A 27,929-nucleotide genomic window follows, 5' to 3' on the forward strand; every position below is an offset into this window, starting at 1 on the left:
GTTTTCCACAAGAGGGCAGCAGCATCTCATAAATTATGCATGGGATGCCTCAAGTAATAAGGGCTGAAGTAGGGGTGCTGAAAAAGGTAGAAAATGTAGGTACTGGGAGCCACAGAGCCTCTCAGCCCATGCAAACCAAAGGTCCCTGCTATCTCCAAGGCTGTAATTACAGCCACTCCTAAGTGATGCTCTGAAGTGGCAGCGTTGCTGGGGTAAAGAAGGGAGGGTGAGTGGTTAAAACCCCAACACCCTCACATCTCTTTGAAACTTCTCTGATAGTATTCACATTGTAAAGTGCCTCTGTCTTTCTACAACAAGAATCTCACCAAGAGCCATGTTCTCTGTTCAGATATTTGCCGTACCCAATTGGTTTCCCAGCAAATCATACTCTATAGACTAGGGTACAATGTACATTACAGCTCTAATGCACTTCCCAGCTAAAAGTGTTTGGCTACTCCAATTATGCTTTTTTTATAACTCAGAGAAGGGAATGGAGTGAGATTCCCTGATACAGCATTATGCATACATGGCCAAACCACCTTGATCTTGGAAGCTAAGCACGATCAAGTCTGGCTAGTACTTGGAAGGGAAAAACCATTACATAAGAAGAATTTTATGTAAGTTGTATCATTTAATCTTCATAATAATAACACTATTCAAGGAATTACAATTTCCATGTAATAGAACAAAGGAGTAACATTCAGGAACCTATCAGATACGAAACAAGAACTCTTATCAAGTGACCCCTCCATGAAGTCTTACTTAAAACGTAAATCATAACTGATACAAAGTGGTGAAGATGTATATCAATAGCAGAGAGCACTCGGCTAGCATATTCAAGGCCTTGGATTCCATTCATATAAGATGGAATCAGTGATAACATAGTTATTATATGGTACAAGGCACTACTTACCGTGATGCCTATATCTGGAAAGGCATGGCTAACATTAGGTACTAGAAGATCATGCAATACACCAATGGAATTCTATATAATCTGCCCCATGTAACCCCAAACTGTTATCATTTCTCTTTCAGGGAAAGATTGTTTGGATAAATTGTCTGAGTGTTACATGTGATCAATAGAAGAATTTATGATAGCTCTCCTTCTGGCTTGGTTGCTAGAGTGTCACCAAGATAGGGAGCTTTGGTGGAGAATAAGGTGTTAGGCTTGGAACAGCATACTATACTTAAAATGCTATAGGTACATCTAAATAAATACAAATGTCCAAGAGGAAATTGGTTGTATGGTCTGGGACAGAAGAGATAGAATCATCCACATATAGATATAAATTGAAACAGGAGGAACTAGTGATATTTTCCATAGTATAATTTCCATATTATAATGAAGTTAGAAAAGGTAGAACTACTGAAAATGTTTAAGGCACGGTCAAAGTAATGGTCAAGTCATAAAGAAAACAGGTTACAACATGGACAAAAAGGTAGGACACAAAGAAGTAAACAGAGTATGTTGAAAGTCAGAGTTTCACATAGGAGTTTTGTAATTTAGACCGGCTGTATCAAATGTCTTCTTTAAATCATATATGATGAAGACTGAAAATAATCTACTGGTTTTAACAATAAGGCAACATTTTGTCAATTTGAATTATAGAGACCAAGTTCAGACCGCAGGTATTCGAAAGCTAAATGGAAGGTAGAAAAGTGCATGCACTAAGGATAGACTCTGCTTTTGAGATGAAATGGAAACAAAAGAAGGAAAACGGCAGTAGCCAGAGGGAGAAATATCATGGAATGTAATTCATGTTTTTCCTGTAATAATAATATATTATAAATAATTTAAACCATATGATATGATGTACTATGATAATATTTCTTTAATAATAACAATGATGCAGAAACTTAGGCATGTGTATAAGATAAAGGAAACTGATCAACAAAAAGGAAAAGCCTGACCTCTAGCAGCCCAAAGTAGAGATACTGCAGAAAAATGAAAGAAATGATCTAGGGGTGGAGCTCAAATATGAAAGCACTTGCCTAGCATCAGGAGGTCCTTATATCCATCCCCAGCACCACAATAAAAAGGTGTGTGTGTGTGTGTGTGTGTGTGTGTGTGTGTGTGTGTGTGTGTGTGTATGTGTGTGTGTGTGTGTGTGTTCATAAATACATAAACACAACCTGCTAACTCCATATAATGTTATTTGTAGGTCTATCTTTTCAGAACTGACCATTTGGTATTGGATAACTGATTAGTGTGCTCTTCTCCTGCTCTCAGTAACAACATTCACAGAAAAAGAGGCCATGACTTTGAAAGAGAACAAGGGGAGAGGGTTTAGAGGAAGAAAAAAGAAGACTGAAGTGATGTAATTATGTCATAATCTCAAAAAATAACGAAAAAGTTTTTCAAAGGGCACATGAGCAGGCGGATGCTTTGGCAGAAGCCTGGAATGACCACACCCAGTGGTGTCCCTGCCCTTCCTCTGCTTGTGTAACGCTAGGGAGCCAAAATCTGTCTATTTCTGATGGTTTATTTTCCTAATCCCACCTACCCTTTAGCTCAAACTTTACCTCCTCTTTTGAATGTAACCCTACTGAATTCTGACATAACCTCTTTTCTCTTTAATTAACAATTTCTGTTTCAACAATCTATTTAACAAGCACAAACAATTCTGTGAAGCGTTTTATTGCTTCTTTATATTATTAATTTTTATTGAAACATACATGCTTTTTTCACCTGTGAGACTATACAAGGTAACATTTCTGTCTTGGCGTTCACCATAGCATCCAGAGAGTCTACCATGGCTGGCAGCGGAATTCTTTTAAATCTCTGTAGATATGTGATGATTGAACAATGACAGGGGAGAGAGGAAAAACCCCTGGGTTATATAGAGCTTTGCTTGTTTTGAGTCACTGAGTCCTCAGGATAGTGAATAAGTTGAGTCCGGAAGAAGCATTTATCTGAAGGGGTATATTGAGTATATGACAGTGTCAAAATATGAACCAACAGCCCTTTGCCCATTCTGCTTTAGTTGTCTGCACAATTCTGTTCACAGAAAATACCTCTCTTCTTGATGATAATGCTAGAGATGCCACTTTATTGAGGCTGGATTATCAATCAAGTACTTTTCAATGGCCTCTGCACCTGTACCTTACCTCCTGACAATCAGCTTGAGGATCCTGAAGGAGCCTTTGATAAGGATGAGGGCTTCTTGGCGGGAGCCATACAACGGAGTGCCATTGATATTCACCAGCTCATCGCCAGTTCTCATCTTCTGGGACAAGGCTGCCTTGCCTCCATCTTCAATCTGTGTTGCAGAGAACAAAACAGAAAGCAAGTCGTGAGGGGACTTCTGCCCCAGAATTTTATTTCCTGACTTCTCCCAACCTTGTAGCCACAAGTAGGATTGGGAAATTCTTCCATTCAGCTTCAAGAGGAGCTGAGGAGTTGATCAGAGGCCATTGGTTACTGAAGGCAGAGCTTGAACAAGCTCTTGAGAAACGAGGCAACACAGCAATAAGGCAATTCATCCCTGAAAGAAGGAACAGTTCATCTGGGATGATAGCACTTCTAAAAAAGAAAGTGATGCTTAGAAGGAAGTCCATCATGTAGCTGAAGTAGCCCATGACACTGCAAACTGTGCCAGCAGAGTGCCATCAAAAGCTGGGAAATCCTTTTCGACCTTTGGGCAACTTTGCAGTCTGACAAAGTTGGGTTTGGATTGGGGCTCTACTACTTTCTAGCTGTGAGATTCTGAGACGGTTACCTAACACTTTAGAATCAAATTGCCTCATATGCAAACTGTGCCTAGCAAAAGAACTCACCTCACTAGATGCTTATGTCACTTGTTTGGGAGCTCTGAGTTCTTAGCTGATTATTATAACAAGAGAGTTGATGCTGAAAACCTTGGTGGCGACCTCTAGCAAAATATTCTGTGGTCAGAATCCCCAACTCTAAACATATGAAGTAAGTACAAAGTCATTGTCTCTTCAACACATTCCTAGCATAGTACTCGCCTATGGACAGTCAGTAAAAGCTGGGAATGTGTTATTAATCCACCACAATTTAGGCATTCTCAATCACCAGGGTAATCTCGGCAAAGATGCTTTCAGGCTGCGGGACTCTGCAAACAGAAGTAGAAGCAATAGTACTTGGATAGGCAAAAGCCAAGCAGAATGGCCCCAAAGACCCAAGTTTATAGCAAATTTTGTACGCAATATCCCACTTATCACAAATGTGATTTCCACCTGCTAGAGTATTAATTCTATCTACAGTAATGGGGTCATCTCATCCATCATTAACCTATTCCCCAAGTACTTAATGTATTTTAGTATGTACAGAACAACAAACCCACTGAGTGGTAGAGATACACAAATAAACAAAGCTCTTAGCTCCTAGCCCCAGATGGGAAATCTTGTCTAAAGTTTAAATGCCCACTAACATGATCATGTTAAATAAAAATCCAGCCCACCCACATTAAGTGTTTTGGGTAATATGGTAAGTAAGAATGATCAAATCATACAATTCTCAGGGGAAGGAAGATTCTGAGCAAGTTATCACTGAGGGCTGACTCTTACTGAGGCTATATTTATACTTTTGTCATTCAAATCTTTCTCTCAGTGTTTTATCACACCCCCTCCCTGAATCCCTGCCCACATCACGAAAGTCAGAATATTGCTTTGTGAACTGTCAGGTAGAATCTTTTGAGTTCAAAGAAAAAAAATACTAATTCAGGATTTTTAAACCCCATTAAATAAATTGAAATTCTGATTAAATTACAGATTTATCAAATATATTGTTAACTCAACATTTAAAAAAATAACCTCTGAAAAATCACAGGCTAGCCAACTGACACACACACACACACACACACACACACACACACACACACACACACACACACTTTTTCCAGTACATGGGCAACCATTCACTATAAAACAACCTAATAATGGCAAATAGGGACTAACTCTCAAGAAATTAATTAGGATTATACTCTTGTTTCCATTGTCATTAGCATTACTGCTTCACAGACACTGCTGCCTGCCTTAAAAAATTACCTACTCAGCCATGTGTGATGACACAAGTGAAGGGAAGGCAGAAGAATCAGGAGTTCAAGGTCAGTCTGAGCTATGTGAGACCCTGTTTCAAAAACTACACCACCACCAACAACAACATTAAGGGGAAATGTGAAATAAAGTACTATAGTTGAGTTTCAGAAAAACAGTCTGAATGACTCATTCTTCTGGCTTGCATGAGAGGCCTTTAGCTTTCTGACAGTTAACAAATAATCATAAACAGGACTAACTAATGAATGCTAATAGGGTTTTCTCCACTGATGCACATTAGTCTTAATTAACTCTACATATTTTGTATTCATACAGTTCAATTATCCATATTATTGCTACCCATAGAAAGCTATCTCTTCCATATATATTGATGGTAAGTAGAGCCTCTGGTTAAATATTCAGTTATATCTAAAAGATACTTGCTCATTCCAGGCCACAAGCAGAAAAAAAAAAACCTTTTAAACTAAAATGCTTAATTAATGCTGCAATCAAAGCTTTCACATTGCTATTTTGGCTGCCATTTTCTGCATTTAGGTAGGGACGATTTGTTTTTGAACTAGAGTTGTAGGTCAATTGCTTGCCCCTTTCTGTATTCCAAATCTCTTTTCAGTCACCAGCATAGTATTCCTCAGAACAGATGTGTTGAGTGTAGTAAGGCCCCTTTAGTACAAGCATGAAGATGCTCAGATGAGAAACAAGTGAATTTTTGTTACCTAGCACAATCCTAGATCCCAAACGTATCCAGATTAGGAAATAAGGTTCCATTTGATTGAAGTAAACCTCACCCTAGTCACTCTCTAGAGGCAGGCTATTTATTGGGCTTTATAACTAACTCTTTACCCATCAGGACTTGGGCGGTTGTTTTGCATTAATGTTTCTCCCCTCTACTCTATCTCCTCCCAGCTCCATGTCCAGTTCTTCTATTTATTATTTGGCCTTTTGACAGCTAAACTTCCAGGTCAGCAGCCAAAATGTCCATAAAAAACACTTGCTAATGTTCTTAGTAAGGAAAAAGTCAGAATAAAGAGGAGGAAGACTAGAGAGGGAAGTCAGCAACATAGAGGAAAAATTCAAAGTGGATGAGAAAATCGGCAACATATTTGAAAGAGTCAGCAAGGAAATTGATATTTTAGATGAAAGAAATTAGAAACATTAAAAATGAAAAGCTCAAGCAACCAAATAAAAGACACAGTAGAAAACAGCATTGACAGACTCAACCAAGCAGAAGAAAGACTATCAGGGATAAAGTACAAGGTCAAAGAAATACTATACTCAAGTACCAATTAAGGACAAAACCAGATAAAAATGATCACAATAATCCGGAACTCCAGCACATGATCAAAATACCAAACCTATGAATCCATGGAATTGATCTGGAACTAACCTGGAGGCCTCTTCCTGAAGACTACCTCTCAATTTATCCAAAGATGCTATGCAAGCTACCAAGGTAGAAAACCAGCCAGTATTCCTACCCAACTGTAAAGCCCATGAACCACAACAATGACCAACATGGCAAGATGTCTCCAATGGTACAGTAGTAGCATTTATATTTTGGGGATAATCAACAACTATTTAATTGGACTGAATCTGATCCACAGGAGAGAATTCATGCCTGGCATTGTAAATTTCTAACTACCAGTGGCTGGTGAGGTTATGGACCATAGAGAAGAACTTACTACTGCAAATTTCTTAAACCAGTACAATTTCTAACTGTATTCTAAACACGTATCCACAAGTGTGTGTGTGTGTGTGTGTGTGTGTGTGTGTGTGTGTGTGTGTGTGTGTGTGTGTGTATGTAGCTCTCACCCAACATTAATGAAGCTTTTCTTTTTGCAGCAGATGGAGACCACTAAAGAAACTTACAATTGGTCAAAATTTAGAGAATAACTAAGTGTGTAGTGCCCATCCCCAACTGATAAATCTAAAACACAACCCCTATATCTAAGGCTCAGAGAACATCACAGATGAAGGAAAGATTATAAGAGCCAGGGGATGAGATAGTGTCTTCCACGCAGGACAGGGAAGCTGCACCCATGAAATCTCAGCAATAAAGTCACTACACAAGACTTGCATTATGACAACACCAGTGGACATGCCAACTCAGATGGGTAATAGCTCGCAAGCACTCAATCCTAGATGAAGAGCTGTAGAAAATGCCTGAGAAAGGGAGAATCAGTGTTCTCCAGGGATGAGCTTCCTGATAGGTTATCCAATCCTTAGTGGACAACCAGAAACACATATATGTATCAGTAGTACTAAATAGACTCAGTAGTTACCTAATGATTGATTGATAGACAGTTCCACAGATAGATATAGACAGATGAAAATAGGATAGGATAGATATAGAGGATGGATATAGGTTTTATATATATATACATATATATATATATATAACAATAATAATTAAAGAAGATGTCAATAATTAGAGAGGGAGAAGGGGAACATGGGAGGGGTAAGAAAGAGAGGGATGAAAAGGATGTAAACACAGTACTCATGTTTGAAATTCTCAAAATTAAATAAAAATTTAAATTAAAAATAAAATAAAATGTAAAACTTAGAAATCAAATAAACAATACTAAAAGCTATATGAAGGGAAAGAATAACTCTTCAACAAAAACAGAAATGACAGAGTAATAGCAGATCACTTGTCAGTGATGCTTGACGCCAGAAAAGCATGAAATGACATATTCCAAGTACAGAAAGCAACGAACAGCTAAGATTGCTATATCCAGCAAATTTATCATTCACAATTGATGGAAAAATAAGGACACTTCAAGACAATCACAAGCCAAGGCTGTTCATGACAATCAAAGTAGTACTGCAAAAGATACCAAAAGAAATGCTAAACACGGGGAAAGAATTAGTTTCATGAGAAGGATAAACCAAAAAATAAAGGAGAGCTAGGCAAGAATCCATCACATCCAACACAGTACATCAGCAAACCCCTAACACTAATGCATGAGAAAGTAAAAACAAAAACAAAAACAATAATTCAGGCAACCAGAAATGTAATCATCAAAATAATAGGAACTAGTAAACATCTCTCAGTAAGAGCCTTAATTATGAATGGTCTTCACTCACCAACAAGGAGACACAAACAGGCTCACTGGACTTAAAAACAAAAACCAAACAAAACTAGATGGAACCAGCTCTTGTCTCTAAGATAAACATCAGGACTAAAGATACCCATAGACTGAAAATCAAAAGATGGACGTCAACCTATCACGTGATCAGAAGCTAAAACAAGGAGGTGTGGCTATTTTGCTATTTGATAAAATAGACTTGAAACCAAAATTAGAAGAGATAAAGACCATTACATATTAATAAAGGGAACAACAGTTCATTAAGAAGATGTAGCAATTGTAAATATGTGATGTGACTATGATTACCTCTGCTTTCTATTTAAAAAATATAAGTAATTATAGGCGTCAAACAAAACTTTCTTGGTCAATTCTCTAAGATTCTGGCCAAATTATCAGACCATAATCCTTATTCTATCCGTTTGTCCCTCTTTTTAAGAAGGTAAAAACCATATCTGTTAGTTGATAGATTGTTTCTGCAAATAAACAGAAAAGATTGGTCCCTACAAAGATATATATATTTCAAAGATGCTAAAAAGTTATTTAGAATATCTCATCTTTGAAAGACATTCAAGTTTTTAATAACACTCAAACACATGTTCAGCACTCTGTCCTGTTTTGGTAGATCAGTAGAATGAAATGTAGAGATGAGGGTAAACTGCCTTTGGCAAGTTCAACTATTAAGAAATACGCTCACCAAAGACAGATAAAGTCCTTACTCCTTCTGAAACTTAGTGCAGACTGTTTCTGATCTTCCCCCTCTTCACTGATGCTATCTGTTAAGATCTCTTCATGCCAAGAGAAATTAATCAGGGTGCCCTGAAAAGAGCAGATGTGGGCTTTGAAACCTCTGCAATCTCTTTGCCATGGCTTTCAACACTTTGATTCTAGTTTATAGACACTGTCTATCTTGTCTCTCAAATTCCTTTCTCAATCACCAAAACAGCCTAGGGGAAAAAAATTTCTGTTGTGCCCAATTTCATCTTCCTTATGTTATTCCATAAAGACAAATCAAAAAACAAAACTCTGTCTTTTAGATACATGTTAATTAAAAAACAACAGCCAATTTAAAATACGTAAGAAGTCCTATTTTCAAGCAGTAATCCACATACATAGCTGAAGTGAGAAAACAGACACCAGTGGAGAATCATTCTTGCCCTTTACCAGCTAAGACGCAGGTAACCGAATCCTACAAGAAGTTGCCCTAGGGATCTGGCCCAAGGACTCCCCTGAGCTTGAGTCAATGGAATTCTGATGTGATTCGTGGTATCATCTATCCCTAAGGACAACACCATCTTCCCCAACTGCTTAATCACCATCTAGTTTACAAAGCCTCACAACAAAGGACTTCAATGCTCTGAATCATTAAATTTCCCCAGGGATTAGAACAAGTCAAATTCTCAGCAGCTTTGCCAAAACCTCAGTCAGCCCAGAGTCAAGCTCAGCTCCAGGAATTAGGTGCTAAGTATGGGGCAAAGCATTTAAAAGCAGTGACCCTGCATCAGCAACCAAAAGAGATTGTTTTTGTTCCGGCCAACGCAGATGGTCCCATTCCCTCCATGAGGCTAGGTATAAGACGAACATGAGGGCACTAGAATGAATTTAGGGTTTCTTCCGTTATTAGCAGGCATGCTCACTGGGATCTGTTTGCACTTTATTAACTCAAGCCTTTTATTTATGATTAAAGTCTTTTGCTGATATGAACGTTATTGAACATTATATTATACATAAATAAAATTATTTATATTGGGTATGTATGCTGAAAACAATTTTACAGATAAAAACGTTTACTAGAAAAAAATAGGTCATAAAGAGTTAAAAAATAAAGCTGGTAGAGGAATACAAAGGAATATGTCTTGTGCCCTTGAAGTGGGAAGAGGCTTCTTGGTCAGGATGCAGAAGTCAGAAACCACAAAAGAAACCAAAAATTGTATTGCATCAACGGTGACACTGAATAGAGTAAAGAGACAAACCACAAAGTGGGCAAATACTCATAACACATATCTGACAAAGGACTAGGGAGGAATATCTGGGAGGAGTAGAGGGAGGGAAAACATGACCAATATATATTGCCTGAAAACATTTAAATAAAAGAAAGGAGACTAGAATATATTATATACTTAGAATACTGAAAACTGCAACAAACAGACAGTTAACAACTGGCACAATATCTGAGCAAGTATTCTACTCAACAAGAGAGCCATATGTCAAACAAGCATAGGAAAATGTGTTCTGATCATGGAAATGTAATCTTAAAACACAGAAAAATATCACCACACGTCCTGTAGAATGGCAAAAATTTTTTTTTAAAGACTGAAAATACTAGCTCCTGGAAAGAATAAGAAGCAATCTGAACTCTCAGTATTTCCAGCAGGAATCCACAATTCTACAACTACTCTAGAAACTCCTACATCCAATATATACCTAGGAATACCCAAGGAAAACATGCATATGTTCATAAAAATTTGCTTATTCACAACAAAGGAAAACTAGGAACAACCTAGAAGTCCGTTAGTAGATATATTTAAAATAACACACTATATAACAATCAAACACATGAATCTCAGGAACCTCATATTGTGTTAAGTGAAAGAGTTCAGTCTGTTACATGATTCCATAAGACACAGTCAGGAACAGTAAAAGCTACTCAACGGTGGCTGGAGAGATGGGTCAGTGGTTAAGAGTGCTTACTGTTCTTAGAGAAGATCCAAGTTTGGTTCCCAGTACTCACTTCAGGTGGATCACAACTGCCTGTAACTCCAGCTCCAGGGGATCCAATGCTTTTGTCTGACCTCCACAGGTAACTGTATTCACACACATATACATATACTTACACAAAGACACACATGCACACACATAATTAAAACTAAAAAAAAAAGATGATAACTTTGAAAATTAGTTAACTATGATTGTGAAGATGTGAATAATCTGCTGGGGGTGTTAGAAACAGTATACATAATCATCTAATTGTTGATTATATGAAGATATATATATATTTCTTAACATTTATTGAGACTTGTGTGTTTTACTGTATGTAAATCAGTCCTTAATTTTTAAGAAAAAATTTAAGGATTTCTAGAGTAAACAGCTTATATTTCTGCAAGACAAACCATTTCTTATAAATGGTCAGCTTCCATAATAGGGATTTTACTGTATGAATTGGTACATTCCATAATTCTCTCTGTTTTGAGAGAGTTTTCATCCACATCTGCCCCCAGGGTTGATACTTTCAGTTGGAAAGAGACATAAGGATCAACACTTCATTTTCTTTACCTGCCTACTGGTACAGGTTAAAAGTTTTGTCTTACAGTTCCTGTCACTTTCTATCTTGGCATATTCTAAACACAGGATCAGTCCTCAGTGATTATCAGAGTCATTGTCTGCTGCTCCTCTTGTCTATCCCAGATACATCAGCATTACTAACACCTATCCCTAGAAGCTTAACCTTAACAGGCCAAGTCATACAGGTAACTAGGTCTGCTCAGGCATCATTACTGGCCTCTCACTGGATTGCCCATGATTCTTGGTTATTGGTATGATTGTAACTAAAGTAGTATAAATGATCAAAGAAACTTACAAAGTTGATGTGGTAGTGAAGGGGTAGAGAGGACTGGGGTAGAAGGAACCAATGAAAAGATATATGCCTGGATACTAAAATTTGGCCTCCTGTCTTCTAGAAGAAGTTATCATTAGCGTTCACTCTACATGTGCATGATCAGAGCCTCTATATAAGGCTAAAACTATCTGGGATAAACCAGAAACCCTAAATATCCTCCAACATGAAGATAGCACTATGGGGATATGCCTATGAGACTGTAAGGACCAGCATTATTTTACATAGAATCCAGCATAAAAATACTGTGGACTAGGTATATAGCTCAATGGGAGAACAATTGTGTAATATATGTACGGCTCTGAGCATCAGCCCCAGGATCACAAAAAACAAAACAAAACAACAACAAAAAACAAAAACAAAAGAAACTATACTGACATATCAATTCATCGGCATTTGTTAATTGTTTAAATTAAAACAAGAATGTGTTAAAGTCTAACAGATTATTTAGAGAGATGGCAATAATACTGCTTGGATTAATATAATCGTTATTTCTATACTACCAACCTATTGTTAATATGAAAACTTTTAATTGATTTGATCAAAACCTATTTTAAAATAGCTTGCTGGATGCAATGAAATAGAAATGACCTTCTGATCTAAGTGGATATGATTAACTATTTGGAATCTGAACTATCACAAGCCAAGCTCACTGAATAACTCAATGCTAGTCCTCTGAAGCCATTATTCATAACCTATTATGCAAAAAAAGCCAAATACAGTTTCTAAAGAGTGTACAAACCCGGCATTAGTCATTTCTAACTGAAAAAAGACTAATACATTAAGTAATCTTCTGGGGAGAGATTACAGGCTGTCTGTGGAACCCAATGGCCTGCTCTGCTAAGTAGAAACCACTTGATCATTTTACTCGCTACTTGAGTTGCTCCCCCAGATGTGGAAGAAGTAAAATGGAGCTTGCTTTCTGCTTTCCAGAGCGGGATGTCTGTATTCCATACCCAGAACATTGTTTGCTCCTATCTGGGCTCCCTTCCTCTCCCCAGCAGTGATCTGAATCTCTGGTCGACATGTATCCCTCTGGTCAGTGGACAATGATGACTAAAAGAATCATTTAACCTCCTCACATCCTCTGCTGGGCTACCAAAGCAAAAGGCTCTCACAGAAAGACAGCAGAGCCGGGCATCTGTGTACAGTGTGAAGGTAATAACAGTAATATTCTTGATTTGCCTCAGGACAGATCTATCTTTAAATTAAACTGCCACACTTGCTGTTGCTTTCGCAGAGAGCTGCAAATCTAGGAGCAAGTGAGCCATCACACTGTCAGGTCACATAGTGACTGTGAAATGACACACCATCTCTTTCCTGCTCAGTGAGATGTGTAAGGCATGGATTATTCTTACAGCAGACATCGTTTTATTTTCTAAGGCCAGGATTAGCTTTGAGGAAAAAAAGAAGGAGAAACTGATGGGCATTTTATGTCCAGATCTGGGGACCCAGCAATTCTTTCTGCTTTAGGGGTTAAGTTCAGACAAAAAGAGAAGCATATTTTTTTTAGCTCCTGTCCCTGCTTATTTGCACTTCTCTGACCTTAAGCTAGAGACAACGTAGAGCCTTGTCCCTTACCCAATACTAATGGAGCCCCTCTGACAGCAGACTCCGCACCCATTGGCACGAAGTGTTCTTCACAGGGAAGATCACTCTGGTGTTTTTTTTATATCCCTCACCTGAAGAAAACTCATTCAACCCCTCCTGAACCGCCCGTCCACTTCTCTCACCACCCCGCAAGGCATCTGTGATCGCCTAGTGTGCCTTGTCCTCCCTAGTGTCCTCCTAGGTCTTCTGTCTATCTCAGTCCTTCTTCCTGGGACTCCTGTGGTAAACTTCAACTTACCATTAATATCTGCTATTCATGTTCACTAATTAAGCCAGACAGACTAAGCTTGATTCTTACAATGTAAATAGCATATCAGAAGCTCAACATGATCTGACTATGTGCATTTTACAGAAATCCTTCCATACAGTCCCAACACACACACACACACACACACACACACACACACACACACACACACACACCACACGTACACGCAGAGTTATTATTTGGCTCAGAATATTCCAGGATAATTACCCTTGAGGTAAACATTCCTTGTTTGTCATGAATTGCCCAAAGATGAAATGTTAGGTTTGAAGTCTCTAAGGAAACTTAGGTACACTGCAATAATACCATGTGCCAAAATAAGATTCTCCTTAGTTTTTAACATTTCAAGCCTCGGGATATCAATGAAACAAATATATAAGCCTTTACAAAGTAACCATGAATACTGGGAGATTTAACTCCTCCCAGCATCTGGAAATTCAAAGTAACATGTATTCTACCTGCCGGTAGAAAGCCATTACAACCGACTGCTTCAGTCTAGTATTTCTTGAAAATTTTAACAGCAAATACAGACCATGAGTATAAACTAGTTTAACTTGAGTCAGTTCTTAACCAGTTCCTTTAGACTCCTAAAAGTTGTGTGTGTGTGTGTGGGGGGGGGGGGTTCTCCAATGTTTGAAGGAGAGTTTGTCCTAATCCGACTTCATGTGCCAATAGTTCTTATTTAAAGGCCATTTGCTCAGTAGATTCAGAATTTTACACCTTAGTGATTTTCATGTTTATGCCTTTATGAGGTTTTCATATAAGCAAATTCACAGGTCAGAAAATGTTCCTTTATCAAGCCATATTTCCTGGTTTGGGGTTTAGAAAATATGGACACCGTGATATAACTTAGACTATCTAATATCTGCAGTGTGCATTTGGCACTAATGGACAATAAGTGATAGTGAAGTTTTGTCAGGTCTGATCCAAATTACCTGTGGCTGCTGTGAATTATATGGAATTACACAGAGTTTAATGGTTCTCTGGCAATTTGCCTTGGCCCAAAGCCAAGGTAGCTAATGCTTCAATCAAACTGTTCTCCCTACCCCCACACCAAGACCTTTTCTGTTCCTGTCTGGATGTGCCTGGATGAAGCCGAACAGTTCCCTGGCCCTCCTCTTCCCTTCCTCCTCCTGCTCCTCCTCCATTTGTATGCCATGACATATTAATGGCCTCTGCAGTTTTGCAGAGACAAATTGCTTGGCTAGCAGTTATAATGAGAAGAGTTTTAAAGATTTGATTAAAACAGAAGAGCCAGCAGAGAAGAGATGAGACGAAATAGCAGTTGGCTCTTGCCCTTTCTCCGGTAGTGCCATCAGCTAGATCAACATTATTCTGATGGCCAAGAGCCCTGGCTCCACACTGCAGCACTACCTACAGAGCAGACCTCTAGAACCTCACCACAACCTAGGAACACATCTCACCATGGACAGGTAAGCCGCCCAACAAAGAATGCCAGTATGTAATGAATGGCCTTCCTCTGTTTTCAAAACCCCACTGGCCTTTGGCTGCCACAGACTGTTGTCATCACTTTGACTGGGTTAGGACAGTGGGTAAAGGCCAAGTACACAAAAAACAAAACAAAACCCTGATAAACTTGCAAAAACACAATTTCCAATTGTGAGATGCATCATTTCCTGCCCTGATTGTTCTCACCCATCCCTGTTCACCACCAACCCCAGTCCTCCTCAATTGCTTTGAAAACTTCCAGTAAAGCTTCAGCACTAGTAACTCCTATTCTTTGGCAAAGGTGAGGCCTAGATCCTTTGTCTAACCAATTCTAAAGTCCCACTTACTGGCTCTCAGAGGGAGAAAGCTCATTTAAAGAGACTAGCTGCCATTGTACCAGCAGGAGGGAGGGGCAAAAACCACAGGATTCCTACTCTGCACTGATTGCTGCTAACTCATTTCAGCTGCTAAGGAGAGGCCCTGTTGGGGGAGCCACGAGAGGAAATGGGTTCCATGTACAGTCCACCTTAAATTGCTCACAATTGTGTGCTTGAAAATAGTCTCCACTAAACATTTCACATGCCTATTAGCACAAGCCGTAAAGCTTTCGGCTTTGCTGCACTTTTCGCCCAGATTGCCTGAGTCACTTTCCTATGGCAAAGATGATTAAACAGTTGGCAAGTGAGCTGTGTGCAGGCAAGATAAAGGAGCTGCAAGGACAGTTAAATCTGGGCCCAGAAAGGATGGTTTAAATATGACTCTTAGGCACATAAAGGATTTAAAGGATTTAGAGGATGAAGGCTAACTGTTCTCAGTTTGATTGAAAATGGGGTTGGGGGAGAAATTGAAATTGTAATAAGAGGTCTTATGATAGCAAGAAGAAAGAACTTCCTGCCAGGAAAGGTAGATAAATATTAGATGGAGTGGAGTAGTCAGTCAATGACGGCTATGGAATATTCTTATATTCTTATATTACCTTATGGAAGTGGTTCTTCCAGCGGTAGAGGGGAAAAGTGAGAGGCAGCTGAACGTCCAAATTCAGGACATGCCCCCCCCCCACCCCCAGTATCTAGACTTTTCTTCTCTGTAACATTCCAAGATCTTGAGACGGGTCACTGCCATACGTAAGTGGAAAATAAGAGCAACAAGCAACTTATTGCTCCTCCCAAATGTTTAAATTCACCCAACCCTTCAGACATTTCTATGAGCCAAGCCTGTACTCTGGCCCCACAATCTAAAGAGAAAAAAAGAAAAAGAAAAGGCTCACTTTTGACTTGCCAGGGCCCCTAGGCCATGCATATGGGAACAATATTTTCTGAGCCCAAAGCAGGACATGGTCTAGCAATTATATTTATAGGGACGAAAGGACAGAGTATGTGAAATCAGAGCTGTCCTGGGAAATGTGGGATATATGGTCTCCATAGCCACATATTATCTCTTTCTAAGGGGTCTGACACAGGAGAGAGTTAATTAAAACTGTACTGTGTTGTTTGTGGGCCTGGATTCTTTCTTTGTCTACAACAAGATCCGTTAGGACTGTGAAAAGCCCAGGACAAACTGAAATTCCTCCTGTATAGATTACTCTGTGTCCTCCCCGACTCAAAACTTTGCAACAGCCAAGGGCCTTGCCTGTTCTCTTCATAAACAGCTCTGGAGGATATTATAGAAGGGAAAAATGTGACCTGGAATAAAAAGTCCCATTAATTCATTCATTTACTAACTCACTCCTTCCTGACAACAGGAGTTCTCCAAGAGTCATCTCTAGACCAGCCGCGTTAGTGTCTCCTGGATGTTTTTTGGAAAAGGAAATCAACCTCCCCAATGTCTACTGAGTCACAAATTCTGGGGTAGGGCCAGTAATGTGTGTTTTCATTCCTCTAGGTGATTTTGATGAGTGCTAAAGTGTGAAAAATCCATGGATTAGACATTCTCCCGGGGATGCTTAGTGACAATCAGCAACAATGCCATTAACTGAGAAAATGAAAGCCACAGGCATGTTCACTAAGGATGAGGATTAGCCACCATTATCTCTGCTAATCTAGCCTATAATGTCTCTCAAAATCCGAGGATCATAGAGTCATTTGACTCTTACCAAATTGTAGTTAGACTTGAAACTCCATAAAGTTCACATTGGCAGATTCAACCATTTGTAGGCTAATAGTAATTCAAATAGTGAAGAACTGTCTCGGGTTTGAAGATTCTTAATGTCTCCTCTTATATTATTCCCTAATAATACAATATAACAATCATTTACACAGCATGTACAGTGTATTAGGTGTCCTGGGTAACTAGAAATGCTTCTCAGTATCCAGGAGGAGACATGCAGGTCCTGTGCAAACAGTATGCCTTTTTATATGAAGTACTTGGGCATTCCCGAGATTTTTGGTATGTATTTGGAGGATTTCTGGAACCAATCCTTCATGGATACTGAAGAACAACAACTGTAATCAGAGGCTAGGTTTCAAGGGGATTACTCAGCTTGTTTGCTCTTATAGTCCTTTTTCAAATAAGCCAAAGGGTTTCTCATCTAAATGCTACTCAGACATACACACACTACTCTTGAACAGTCTGTGAATATGTTAGCCATTAGCCTCAATGTGAATCTGAACATACTAACTAAGGCTCACCCTACAAACTGAGCCAGGAATATTTTCTGTTTAGCAGCATTATGTTTTACTTTGAAACATACATAGATAAAAGGACAACCACTTAATGCCGGTCCTTAAACCCTACTAACATTAAATTACAATTAAATAAAACAATTATTGTTTTATCCTGATCTAAACTGATATATTTAATCATAATGTCTACTTAAATAGGAAAAAGAAATGCTTCTGGGCAAATTAATTATCAAAGTGAAGGGCACTGAGTGCCAAATCTTATTAAATGCCACCTGGTTCTCCCCTACAGTATCAGTTAGTAAAGACAGAAAAAGAGATCTAAGCACAGCCTTAGAGTTAATCAACTACTTCTGGCTGCCAGTAAAGCTGCTGGTTCTGTTAGAAAAGTCATATAGCATAGTTAATCCAAATCAATGCATGAAAGGCAGAGGCCAGCCTGGTCTTCATAGCAAATACCAGGCCAACCAGGGTTACACAGTGAGACTTTGTCTCAAAAAAAAAAATAAAAATAAAAATCAACACATGAAAATTTCTGGGGTGATGATAGCATTTTATGTATTAGTAGAGATTTAGGGTACACATATACATAGTATATCAAAACTCACTCTTTGATACATTTATGATTTGTGTTATTTCATTATATATAAATTTTGCCTAAAAAAAAAGAGAATTCTAAACATTGAACACTGGTAAGTAATACACATACTGAAGTTTTTGTGGGGACCAGTTCTTAACTTACTTAGAAATATGTCAGAAAATAATAAAGCTACTAAGTGGAGTAAATCAACTGGTAAATAGATCTATGATAATGAAAGTAAATCTCCAGTGCCAGGCAAGAGGAACCTCCTCTCGAGTTGTTGGTCAAGGGAATTCAAAAGACATACATAACAATATAGGCTTTTGCTCTGACCTTAATTGCTTCCCAGATATTGAAAGTAAGTCCCTATTGATGAAGACAGAGAAATTGATCTGGACTTGACCTGGGCACCTCCTCTCCGAGGACTAGCCCTCACATAGTATTGGAAGGATTATGCAAGCTGCCAAGGGAGAAAAACAATCAATAGTTCTATCCAGCTGTAAAGTCTACAGACCACAACAGTGACCAGCACAGAAAGATATTCCAAAACATGCAATAGTGGTACTTGTATCCCAGAGGTAACCAACAGCCACCTAATTGGATCCAAAGTACACTCAATACAAAAACTTAGCCAGCTGTCCATGGCTGGTTGAGGTCATGAATCTTAGAGAAGAACCTACTAAAGTCACTCCTAAACCAGGTGAGTGTACAGTTTCTAACTGTATTGTAAATACATATCTTTATAGCCACAGATAAGTGAGGCTCTCACTCCCTCATCAAGGAAGCTTCTTTTTGCAAAAGACAGAGACCATTATAGAAAGCCATAACTGATCAAAATGAAGAGCTCAACTGACCATGACGTGCCCATTCCCAATTAACACATTTAATACAACTTCCATACATAAGGCTCAGAAAACATTATGGAATATTGTAAGAGCCAAAGGACCACCTCCTACTACATTACCTACTCAAGCCTCAATAAGAGAGGAAGTGCCTAGTCCTAGGGCAACCTAACATATCAGGGCTGGCTGCTATACATGGGAAGCCTGCCCCTTTCTGAAGAGAAAGGAGTAGGTGTGGATGGGGGAGGGGCTGGAGAGGGGAGGCTGGGAGAAGAAACTGGGAGGAGAGGATGGAGGGAGAGGAAACTGTGATCATGATGAAAAATAATAATAAAAAGATGATCAAAATATGGTGTATGAAACTCTCAAAGAATAAAAACATTTCGTATTTTAAAGAAAAGTATAGTAAGATGTTAACAGTAGAATCTAGGTGATAGGTGTTTGAGTATTTTATGTAAAATTCCTTCCCATTTTTGTATATTTGAAATTTCCCACTACAAAATGTCAGAAATGAATGCAAAAGATGCGAAAGGCCACTTGGTTTAACTATAAAACAGGCCTTTCATTACTAGAAACAGTGTCATGTGCCACATACTACTTCAAATCCTGACTCCCTCATATAGTACAACAGTGTGACCTTGGGCAAGTCACTTTACCCTCTGGAACCTGTTTATTTATCTATTAAATTATCTGTTTAAAAAATAGGAAGAATGGGGTCTACCTCATTAGAGTAGTTATAGTTTGAATAGCATGTAAACTGCTGGCCACTTAATGAGGGTGTGCTCTGCTGAGTAGGGAACTCTGAGTAAAATGCTCCTTATTTATCTCTTAGGGGTTCCACCGGGTCTCAACCATGGAATGAATGCCTTTTGTATCAACCTCGGCTTGAACACTGAATACCTTTAGTTTTTTAGAAATGGTTTGCAGATGGGGCCAAGCCTTTGGATTATGGTGTACGTACCACAAACCAAATGATTAAACTTACATTCAATCAAACCTGGCTTGCAAACTTCTTCCAAAAACAGGCAATCCATGGAAGAAACTTTTGGAAAGAACTACCAAACAAATTTTAAGACAAAAAATGATGATCGAGTATGGTCTGAGGTAGCTCTGCCTGCAAACATTTGATCCTATGGGCAAAATGTCTGTACCTTAGCTTGATCTCTCACTAACTTTCTCCATAGCTCCAGTACCATTTGCAACTCAGGGATGGTGCTCAATGGAAAGGGACACTGTTATTTGGAAAACATATTCATTCCTTGTCGGTTTCCTTATTGGTTCATTTTCTGCAAGGAAAATTTTCTTAATGAAAATTTTCTTAATGAAAATTTCCTTAGTCACTAATTAATATGAGACAGGTGAACCATTCCACTGTTTTAGCTAAGCCCATGCTCCTCTGCAAATGGTCACCTCTGGCTTTAGTGAGTCCTCTGGCAGGTTTAAAGGAACAGGGAGGTGGGCTGTAACCTCCAAGAAGGCATGGTCAAAATTTGGGGCCCAGGAAACAACTCAACAATAGTCAGGTGAGTACCAGTGAGGTGGTTTAAATGTATTTGGCCCCCATAAACTCAGGGAGTGGCACTATTAGGAGGTGTGGCTTTGTTGGAGTAGGTATGGCCTTGTTGGAGGAAGTGTGTCAACTGTGAGGGTGGACTTTAGGGTCTCATATATGGTCAAGCTATGCCTAGTGTCACAGTTCACCTCCTGTTGCCTGTGGATCAAGATGTAGAACTCCCAGCTCCTTCTCCAGCACCATATCTGCCTGCATGCCACCATGTCCCACCATAATAATGGACTAAACCTCTGAAAATGTAAGCCAGCCCCAATTAAATGTTTTACCTTTATAAGAGTTGCCATGGTCATGGTGTCTCTTCACAGCAATAGAAACCCTAATTAAGATAACCAGTCTCAGGCTTTTATAAAGCCCAGAAACCGACAAAAGTATACATACAGTCCAAGAAGCTGTTCAAAGGAGCACTTTATGAAACTGCTGTACAAAAGAGTGTGGGATAGCACAGGCAAATATGCCCCCAAAGTACAACCAACTTTTCCATGGTTCATATCTGATTAGCCTAAAAGTAAAGCATTTAAGGACACAGAAGACAGCAAAGGGGTCTATCTAAGGCGGTAATATCAAGCAAGGCTCTGTCACTGGGCCTCAACATAAAATTGAGGTTTGCTTTAGGAGTCAGAGGCTACAAATTAGACCTGTCTTCCCATCACTGCCAGCAGCCCTTATACAGTATACAGAACTCTTAATACTCAGGAATACAGCACTTGAAAACACAAACATGTTGCTGTATATTTAAGGATGACTCACCATTTTAAATGTACTTTAACAGTTTGTAAATATGATTTAATACACCATATCTTAAGATAGCCATTATCAGATAGATGTAATTTTTAATGATATGCTCTGAGACTATCACTAAATGATCTTGTCTGAAAAACCGGTACAGAGGCCCCAACCAGTTATCATGGGCCTGTGCAGTTTCTAAAATACATGCTACAGACAATCACGAGGTGACTTCAGAGGAACCTGTTCTGCCTGCAAGGGTCAGAGCACATCAATATTTTGAGACTTCAGTTGCCAGGGAGGCTTCGTTTGTAGACTGCTGATTAGGAGCTGCAGGGAGCCTTGGAGGTTCAAAACAGATGGCTAGGAGGAAGAAAATAATAAGAATGACAGTGCATTTGTCAAGTGCTAAGAGAGTAGATTTCACGTATTCTACCACAAAAAATGCTAAGTATGTTAGGTCCTATATATGTTCATTAGCTCAATTTAGCTATTCCACAACATGAACAGATTTTAAAACATTCAGTTGTATATCATAATTATACTCCTTGTCAATTAAAAATAAGGTTTTAAATTTTTAAATAAGCTGGGTATGGTAGCCTGTGTCCCAGCTTCTTGTGGGAGCAAACTAGGGGGTTTAAAAGTTTGAGGCCAGTGTGGTCAACAAAGTGAGACCCTGTCTCAAAAAATGTATAATAAACAGGCCTCAAATGTGTAAGACATTTTATATGGGTTATCAAGTGTTCTTCCATTATCTTACAAGACCCCTATTACCAGCCTGCTAGGAATCAAGTTAGATGTAATAAGACCTACGATTTCTGACAAAAAGAACTGAATTGGCTCAGAGCAGTTAACAGAGTCTCTCAAGGCCAAACAGCTAATATAAACTCAGGGAAGATGAACTCAGGCATTCTGAGTACCCAGGTGCCTATATTGTTCACCTATCTATTAAGACAGATCTGAGGAAGTCTTGGTACTTACAGAGTTTCCTGGACTTTGTAGCTGTTAGATTTCCTTTCTATCAGCTCAATAACAACAAGGCAATAATTTACCCACTTGTTCCTATCAATCATTATGATCAGGTGAGTCAATCTGAAGCCTGTCCTTCCTTTAGATGTCATGTTACTTGAAACCTGCCTGGAGATTGTGGAGTGTTTTCCAAGGAAGACAAAATTATTTTGTGTGTGCAAGCCTGTATGAATGTGTGTGTGAGATAGAGAGGGGGGAGACTAGAGATAGAACCAAGGTCCTTGTGCATGCTATGCAAGCACTCAACAAAAAGTTACATCCTCAGCCACCTCAGCCCCGTTTTCACTTGTTATTTTGAGGCAGCAGCCCACTAAGTGGTTCAGGCTGGCCTTGCATTCGCACTGTAGCCCAGGCAGGCCATGTGACTGTTATCTTCCCTCCTCAGCCTCCTAAGTGGCTGGGATTATAGGTCTGTGCCAGCAGAGCTGGCTCACAAGATCTCATGTCTTGAAACTGGGGTTTAGTTCTACGAGTCTCACCTTCTCTATAGTACTAATAGTTTGGCTTGCTACTGTGGGCTATCCTCCCGTGGTGGGGAAGGCAGATCTCAGAAGAAGGGAGTCAAAGAAGTTCCTGAAATGAAAGTTAAGCTGTAGAGGGTGGTAGTGCATGCTTATATTATAATCCCAGCCTTTGGAAGGCTGAAGATTATCTCAAGTTTGAGGATAGCCTGGGCTACATAGTAAGTTCCAGGTCAGCCTGAACTACAGAGTGAGATCTAAGAAAAAGTTACTGCTTAATAACCACCACTTATTAAAACTATGCTAATCCATACAAGCAGAAGCTGAGGACCAAATCAGAAGAAAAGTATTGTCTTCTTCATGCCAATGCCACAATCTCTTGTCCCTCCTGTCAGTGCTAGGGGTGAGGAGGCAAGAGCACTTACATTCATATCACTTCCAACAAGTTTTCCTCACTCCACCTTAGGTGGCATCAAGCTGACTCCTGTCTAGGAGGCAGCAATCTTGAACTGCTCACATTAGTATGAAAGTTTTCACCTCCAAGTCCCAAAGCCTTTCTAGCATTGTAAGGAAAAGTTCCACCGAGATGACTTTATATCTCATTTCTATTCAACACTCATTGTGTGGCCAAGACACTCATGGAATGTCTATTTCCCCAATGATAGAATAGGAAGAGCCTTGTCCTTTCCCCTCCAAGTAAACCATGAAAGACATTCATTAGATCTGTATAAAGATATGAAAAGTGCCTTTTACCACGATCAGGCCACAAGCCCTGATACTTTAAGGAGCTACTTAAAGGATTATGAACAGGGCTGAACAGGACAGTTCCACTTACAAATATCCACCATGGTAAGTAAAACACACATACTGAGTGGCCACTGTGGACTGGGATCCAAGCTGAGCTTTGGGGTCTGAAAATGTCTGTGTTTCTAATATCTGTGGGCAGAAGTATTAAGCAATGAAGCCAGAAAAATTTAGTGTGGATGGGATGAATCATGAATGTAGAGGTAATATTCAAAATACTGACCAGACAAGGGAGACAGAACCAGCACAACAGGAACACCAACCAAGCAGAATGAGTCCAGTCCAGATATGGAGCAATGTCCTCCAGGCCCCGTATTGAGCTGGGTACTAGAGGCGGCCCAAGAATAGGGAAGAAGGCAGCTGGAGGTATAAGGAACTTACAAGAGCAGTCATAAGCATTGCACAATTTTTACAAGAGTCGTGGTCCTGTCAGTACATCCCAGTGGAATACAGCAGCGTTTCAGGGCCAGTTGCAATGAGCATAACAGTTACCTTGTAGATATTCAGCAGTATGGAAATGTCATATAGATTGAAAAGTATCCTTAGCGGCAATATTCAGCATGGAATGGATTATCAGCAGCATACAATGAAGAAGACAGATAAGGCTTTGAATGCACAAGATGGATGTTAGCCTGAATTACAACAGTGGCAACAAGTACATATTTTTAAATGCAAGCCCAAAGATGCTTCCACAAATCCCCAATTCTAAATACAATCTTTGCTCTCAAGAGTTGTCCAGACCTATTGCTCTTCTGGTTCTGATCATCTATCCCATTGCAAACTTACATGTTCCCACATGCATGCATGCATAGATACTGGCGGTGGGGTGTATACTTGTCTGACAGATTTTGCTTCAATGTACATACTCAAGTAGTAGCTGTCAGGCTATAAGTATGGTAGGAAACAGGCCTACTAAGAAATTTTCATTCAAATACTGAAGCCATCATATTTCTAGCTGTAAAAAAGTGATTTTCAGTGTAGATAACTGCCTTCATAATACTATGTTTTGAATAAACCTCTCTACTATTCCAAACACAGTCACATAATTATCTTGCTTTTTTCTCTTACCTGATGGACCAATGGGATCAATAAGGTTGGCACTATATAGCTCCAATACATAGATAGGAAAACTGAGCATCATAGAGAAGGGACTTCCATAAGATCACTTACAAGGAAACTGTTGTGGTATTAGAACTGAATTCCTTCTGAACCTTGGTTTCATGTTCCTCTCATCCTTCTATAAAGTCTATTTCAGACATAATTTCAAATTGTTCTTGTTCCCACTTCCTATAAACCAATCATTATTCTACCCATTTTAAATAGTTAGTTCTACAATAATACTTAGATATATTAATTAAGCATATATACTAGGAATAATTAGAACACTTAAAATACACAGATGACTCAGAGACACCAAAACTATTCCTAAAGTCCTACTCAGGTCTCACCATCACCAACCAAGAAATTTCCCTTGTTGACACCAATTCAATAGCCTCAGCCTATTGCCTTTTAAATGTTTACTCCTTGTGTTATTACATTAGTGCCTTATTCTATCCCATTGTGTGTTCTGATAATTAGTCTCTGACTTCTTTGCTTCCTCTTTCTTATTCCTGTCTAGCACAAAACTGGATAAAAAAAAAAAAGATCACTTACTGAAGTGCGTGGGTGCGTGCATGCGTGCGTGCGTGTGTGTGTGTGTGTGCGTGTGTGTGTGTGTGTGTGTGTGTGTGTGTGTTGTACGGACTATGTGCATTTGTATCCATTCACCACTCATCCAGTGATCCTGAGGGTAACTAACTCAATGCTGTCAAAATGCAGCATCAGCGCATAGTTATTTTACATTCCAGCAGGAATTGAAGTAAGGAAACTTTTACCCCTAATTTTTCCAAATAAATATTTCCCTTGTTCCAAGTGGTATATTTTTGACATCTTGTGTACATTTCTGAAATAGAGTCCAGATGAGAAACCAGCACATGTGTATGTCCATCCCAATCTAAGAACAGTAAGACAGCTGATCGCTGCTCATAGACAGTTTCATTTCTGAAACTCCAAGTGAAATGTGCACTCATGCACACACACACACACACACACACACACACACACACACACACACGCACAGAGAGAGAGAGAGAGAGCGTATCAGTTGCAGAAAGGAGGTAGGCCAACATAAGAGAGATTGCTAAACAATCTCCTTGAAGCTTGTGGCAAGTCTGGTTAAGACAAGGGTATGGGAAAGGAAAGAATGAGGTGCTATAATGGTATCTGTCTCCTCTCCAATTTCCTAGGGTCATAAATGAGAAGGCAGCTAAATTTTGTTCTTAACAAGACAGAACACTTGCAGAACGTCCTTTAGCAGTGAGGGTTGTCAAAGAAGCCAACTAGGCAAATAGAATGCAAAGAACATCATTCTCTTGGCCATTTGGTAACTCACAGTCCCAACCAAGGGTGAAGAAATATTTGTTTCTATTTCTTTTACAATATGCAGCACTGTCCAAGTATACATCATTTACCAGGTATAGTGAGTGACAGTATCCATTCTTTTGTCCCATGGGGATTAGTATTGTCATTTCACAAGTGGTGAGACTGGAATGTCAATTCTGTCACCACAGTTATAACTCAAGAGGTTTCTCCTATTGCTGTGCCTTTCCAGTATGCTCACACACTTGGCTTTACATACAGAGAAAAAGAAGAAGTCAGGGGTCCTCAGTCCTGGCTAGAGGACGAACAGATTCAAAGAAAGGAGGACCCTATTCAAGGAAATGATGAATACTTTTGGAAGGTTCCCTTAGGGAGAGAGAGGCGACTGAACATGAGGCAGGAACAGATGAACCAGACTGTGAATAGGCTCCTCTCCCCCATTAAATAGTGCGGATTTTCTTCTGCGAGAGATATGACAGACCAGAAGACGGGTCTCTAGGTGGGAAAAGGCATGATGGCAGTGAGGACAGATGGTTCAAAGGAGCAAAGGAGGTACTAACCACAGGGACATGGACAGAGCTACAAAAACGTATGGCACCAGTCAATCCGAGGCCCAGCTCTGAAAATGCTGCTTCCAGAAGAGGCCCTGTGACTCAGCCTCAGCATTTCATTTCAAAGCTGGGCCTGCAGGCTTTGCAGCATCTACCCTCTCAGCCTCGCCTTAAACACTGCATATGTTACTTTGACTTACAAACTCCTAACAAGTTTTGTTTGGTCCTTTGGGGCCTCCTCATTTGTCTCCATTTTCTAAGCTGGAGGCTTTGTGGCTCCCCTGGGCCCAGCCTAGCCCAGATGGCTGGGGCAGGCAGAGAGAGAAATCAGGTAGGCTCCAAATACAAAGGGCCTTGATTAGCACATGTTTCACATTCCCCACATTGCATGGCAATTCAGAGTAAAACCCTACAAGATTGTTTTATGAAAGATTTGGGATAAGTTGGGGGCTTCTTTTTTTTCTAAGTGTGGTTCTGGGGTATAGCTCTTTCCGCTGTCCTCGAGTTAAATAATAGCAGAGGGAAAGAGTTACAGCAATGCAGAAAAGAAGTTTGACCACAAGTCCTGAGGAGGAAGGGAAATCCAGCCTGGATGACTGCAGCAATGTTCATAACAGACCAGGGAGATGAGGCCACCAGGGCTATGAGGTGTGATAGGAAATCTCAGCTAGCACGAGTGTGCAGAATTCAGGCGAAATGACCTGTCTGATCCTCAGGCCAGCCAGAGTCCTCAGCTTATTTGCAAGCAGCATGCAGAGGCGATTTTGTTCTGGTCGGTATAGGCTTAGTATAACCTCAAGGTGTGGATGTTCTCCACTAACCAAGGAAACGGAAGCGTACAAATGAGTCAAAAAAAAAAAAAAATCATGGGAAACCCACCCACCTATAAAACAGGATGTTCATAACAACCTCCCAGGCTTACATCTTTACATGTAACTTTATTTATTATTACTATTTCTTTTCTCACAAAATAATGGTTTCATTACATTTTCAGTTATGTGTATCGCTGTGCTTTGCTGATATGTGCCCTCTATTATCTACCCTTATACCAACCCCAAATTTATCGCCTCCTCTACCTAAATAATCACCTGACTTTCCTGTTCATCTAATATATATGAACATTATACTATACTATACCATACTGTAATATACTATACTATAATGTATGTTATAATGTATGAGCCCAGATGAAAAAACTTTTCATATATATCCATCCCAGTCTGGATTCATGTATATGAGCAAATGAATGATTTCATTCCTGAAATCTCACTTGTAGAGGAAAGTATAGTTTTT

General features: G+C 39.5%; 1 protein-coding gene across 1 annotated transcript in view; it reads right to left on the reverse strand.

The window, feature by feature from the left end:
• Positions 1-27,929, reverse strand: part of Shroom4 (shroom family member 4) — a 209,228-nt gene that overhangs the window by 101,132 nt on the left and 80,167 nt on the right. Inside the window, exon 2 of the mRNA XM_052750606.1 lies at positions 3,109-3,260. Within this exon, the coding sequence (XP_052606566.1) occupies positions 3,109-3,260 (152 nt within the window). The remainder of the gene's footprint in view (positions 1-3,108; positions 3,261-27,929) is intronic.

This window comes from Peromyscus californicus, unplaced genomic scaffold, assembly GCF_007827085.1.
Source record: "Peromyscus californicus insignis strain IS unplaced genomic scaffold, ASM782708v3 Scaffold_10__1_contigs__length_136768540, whole genome shotgun sequence".
Classification (NCBI taxonomy): Eukaryota; Metazoa; Chordata; class Mammalia; order Rodentia; family Cricetidae; genus Peromyscus; species Peromyscus californicus.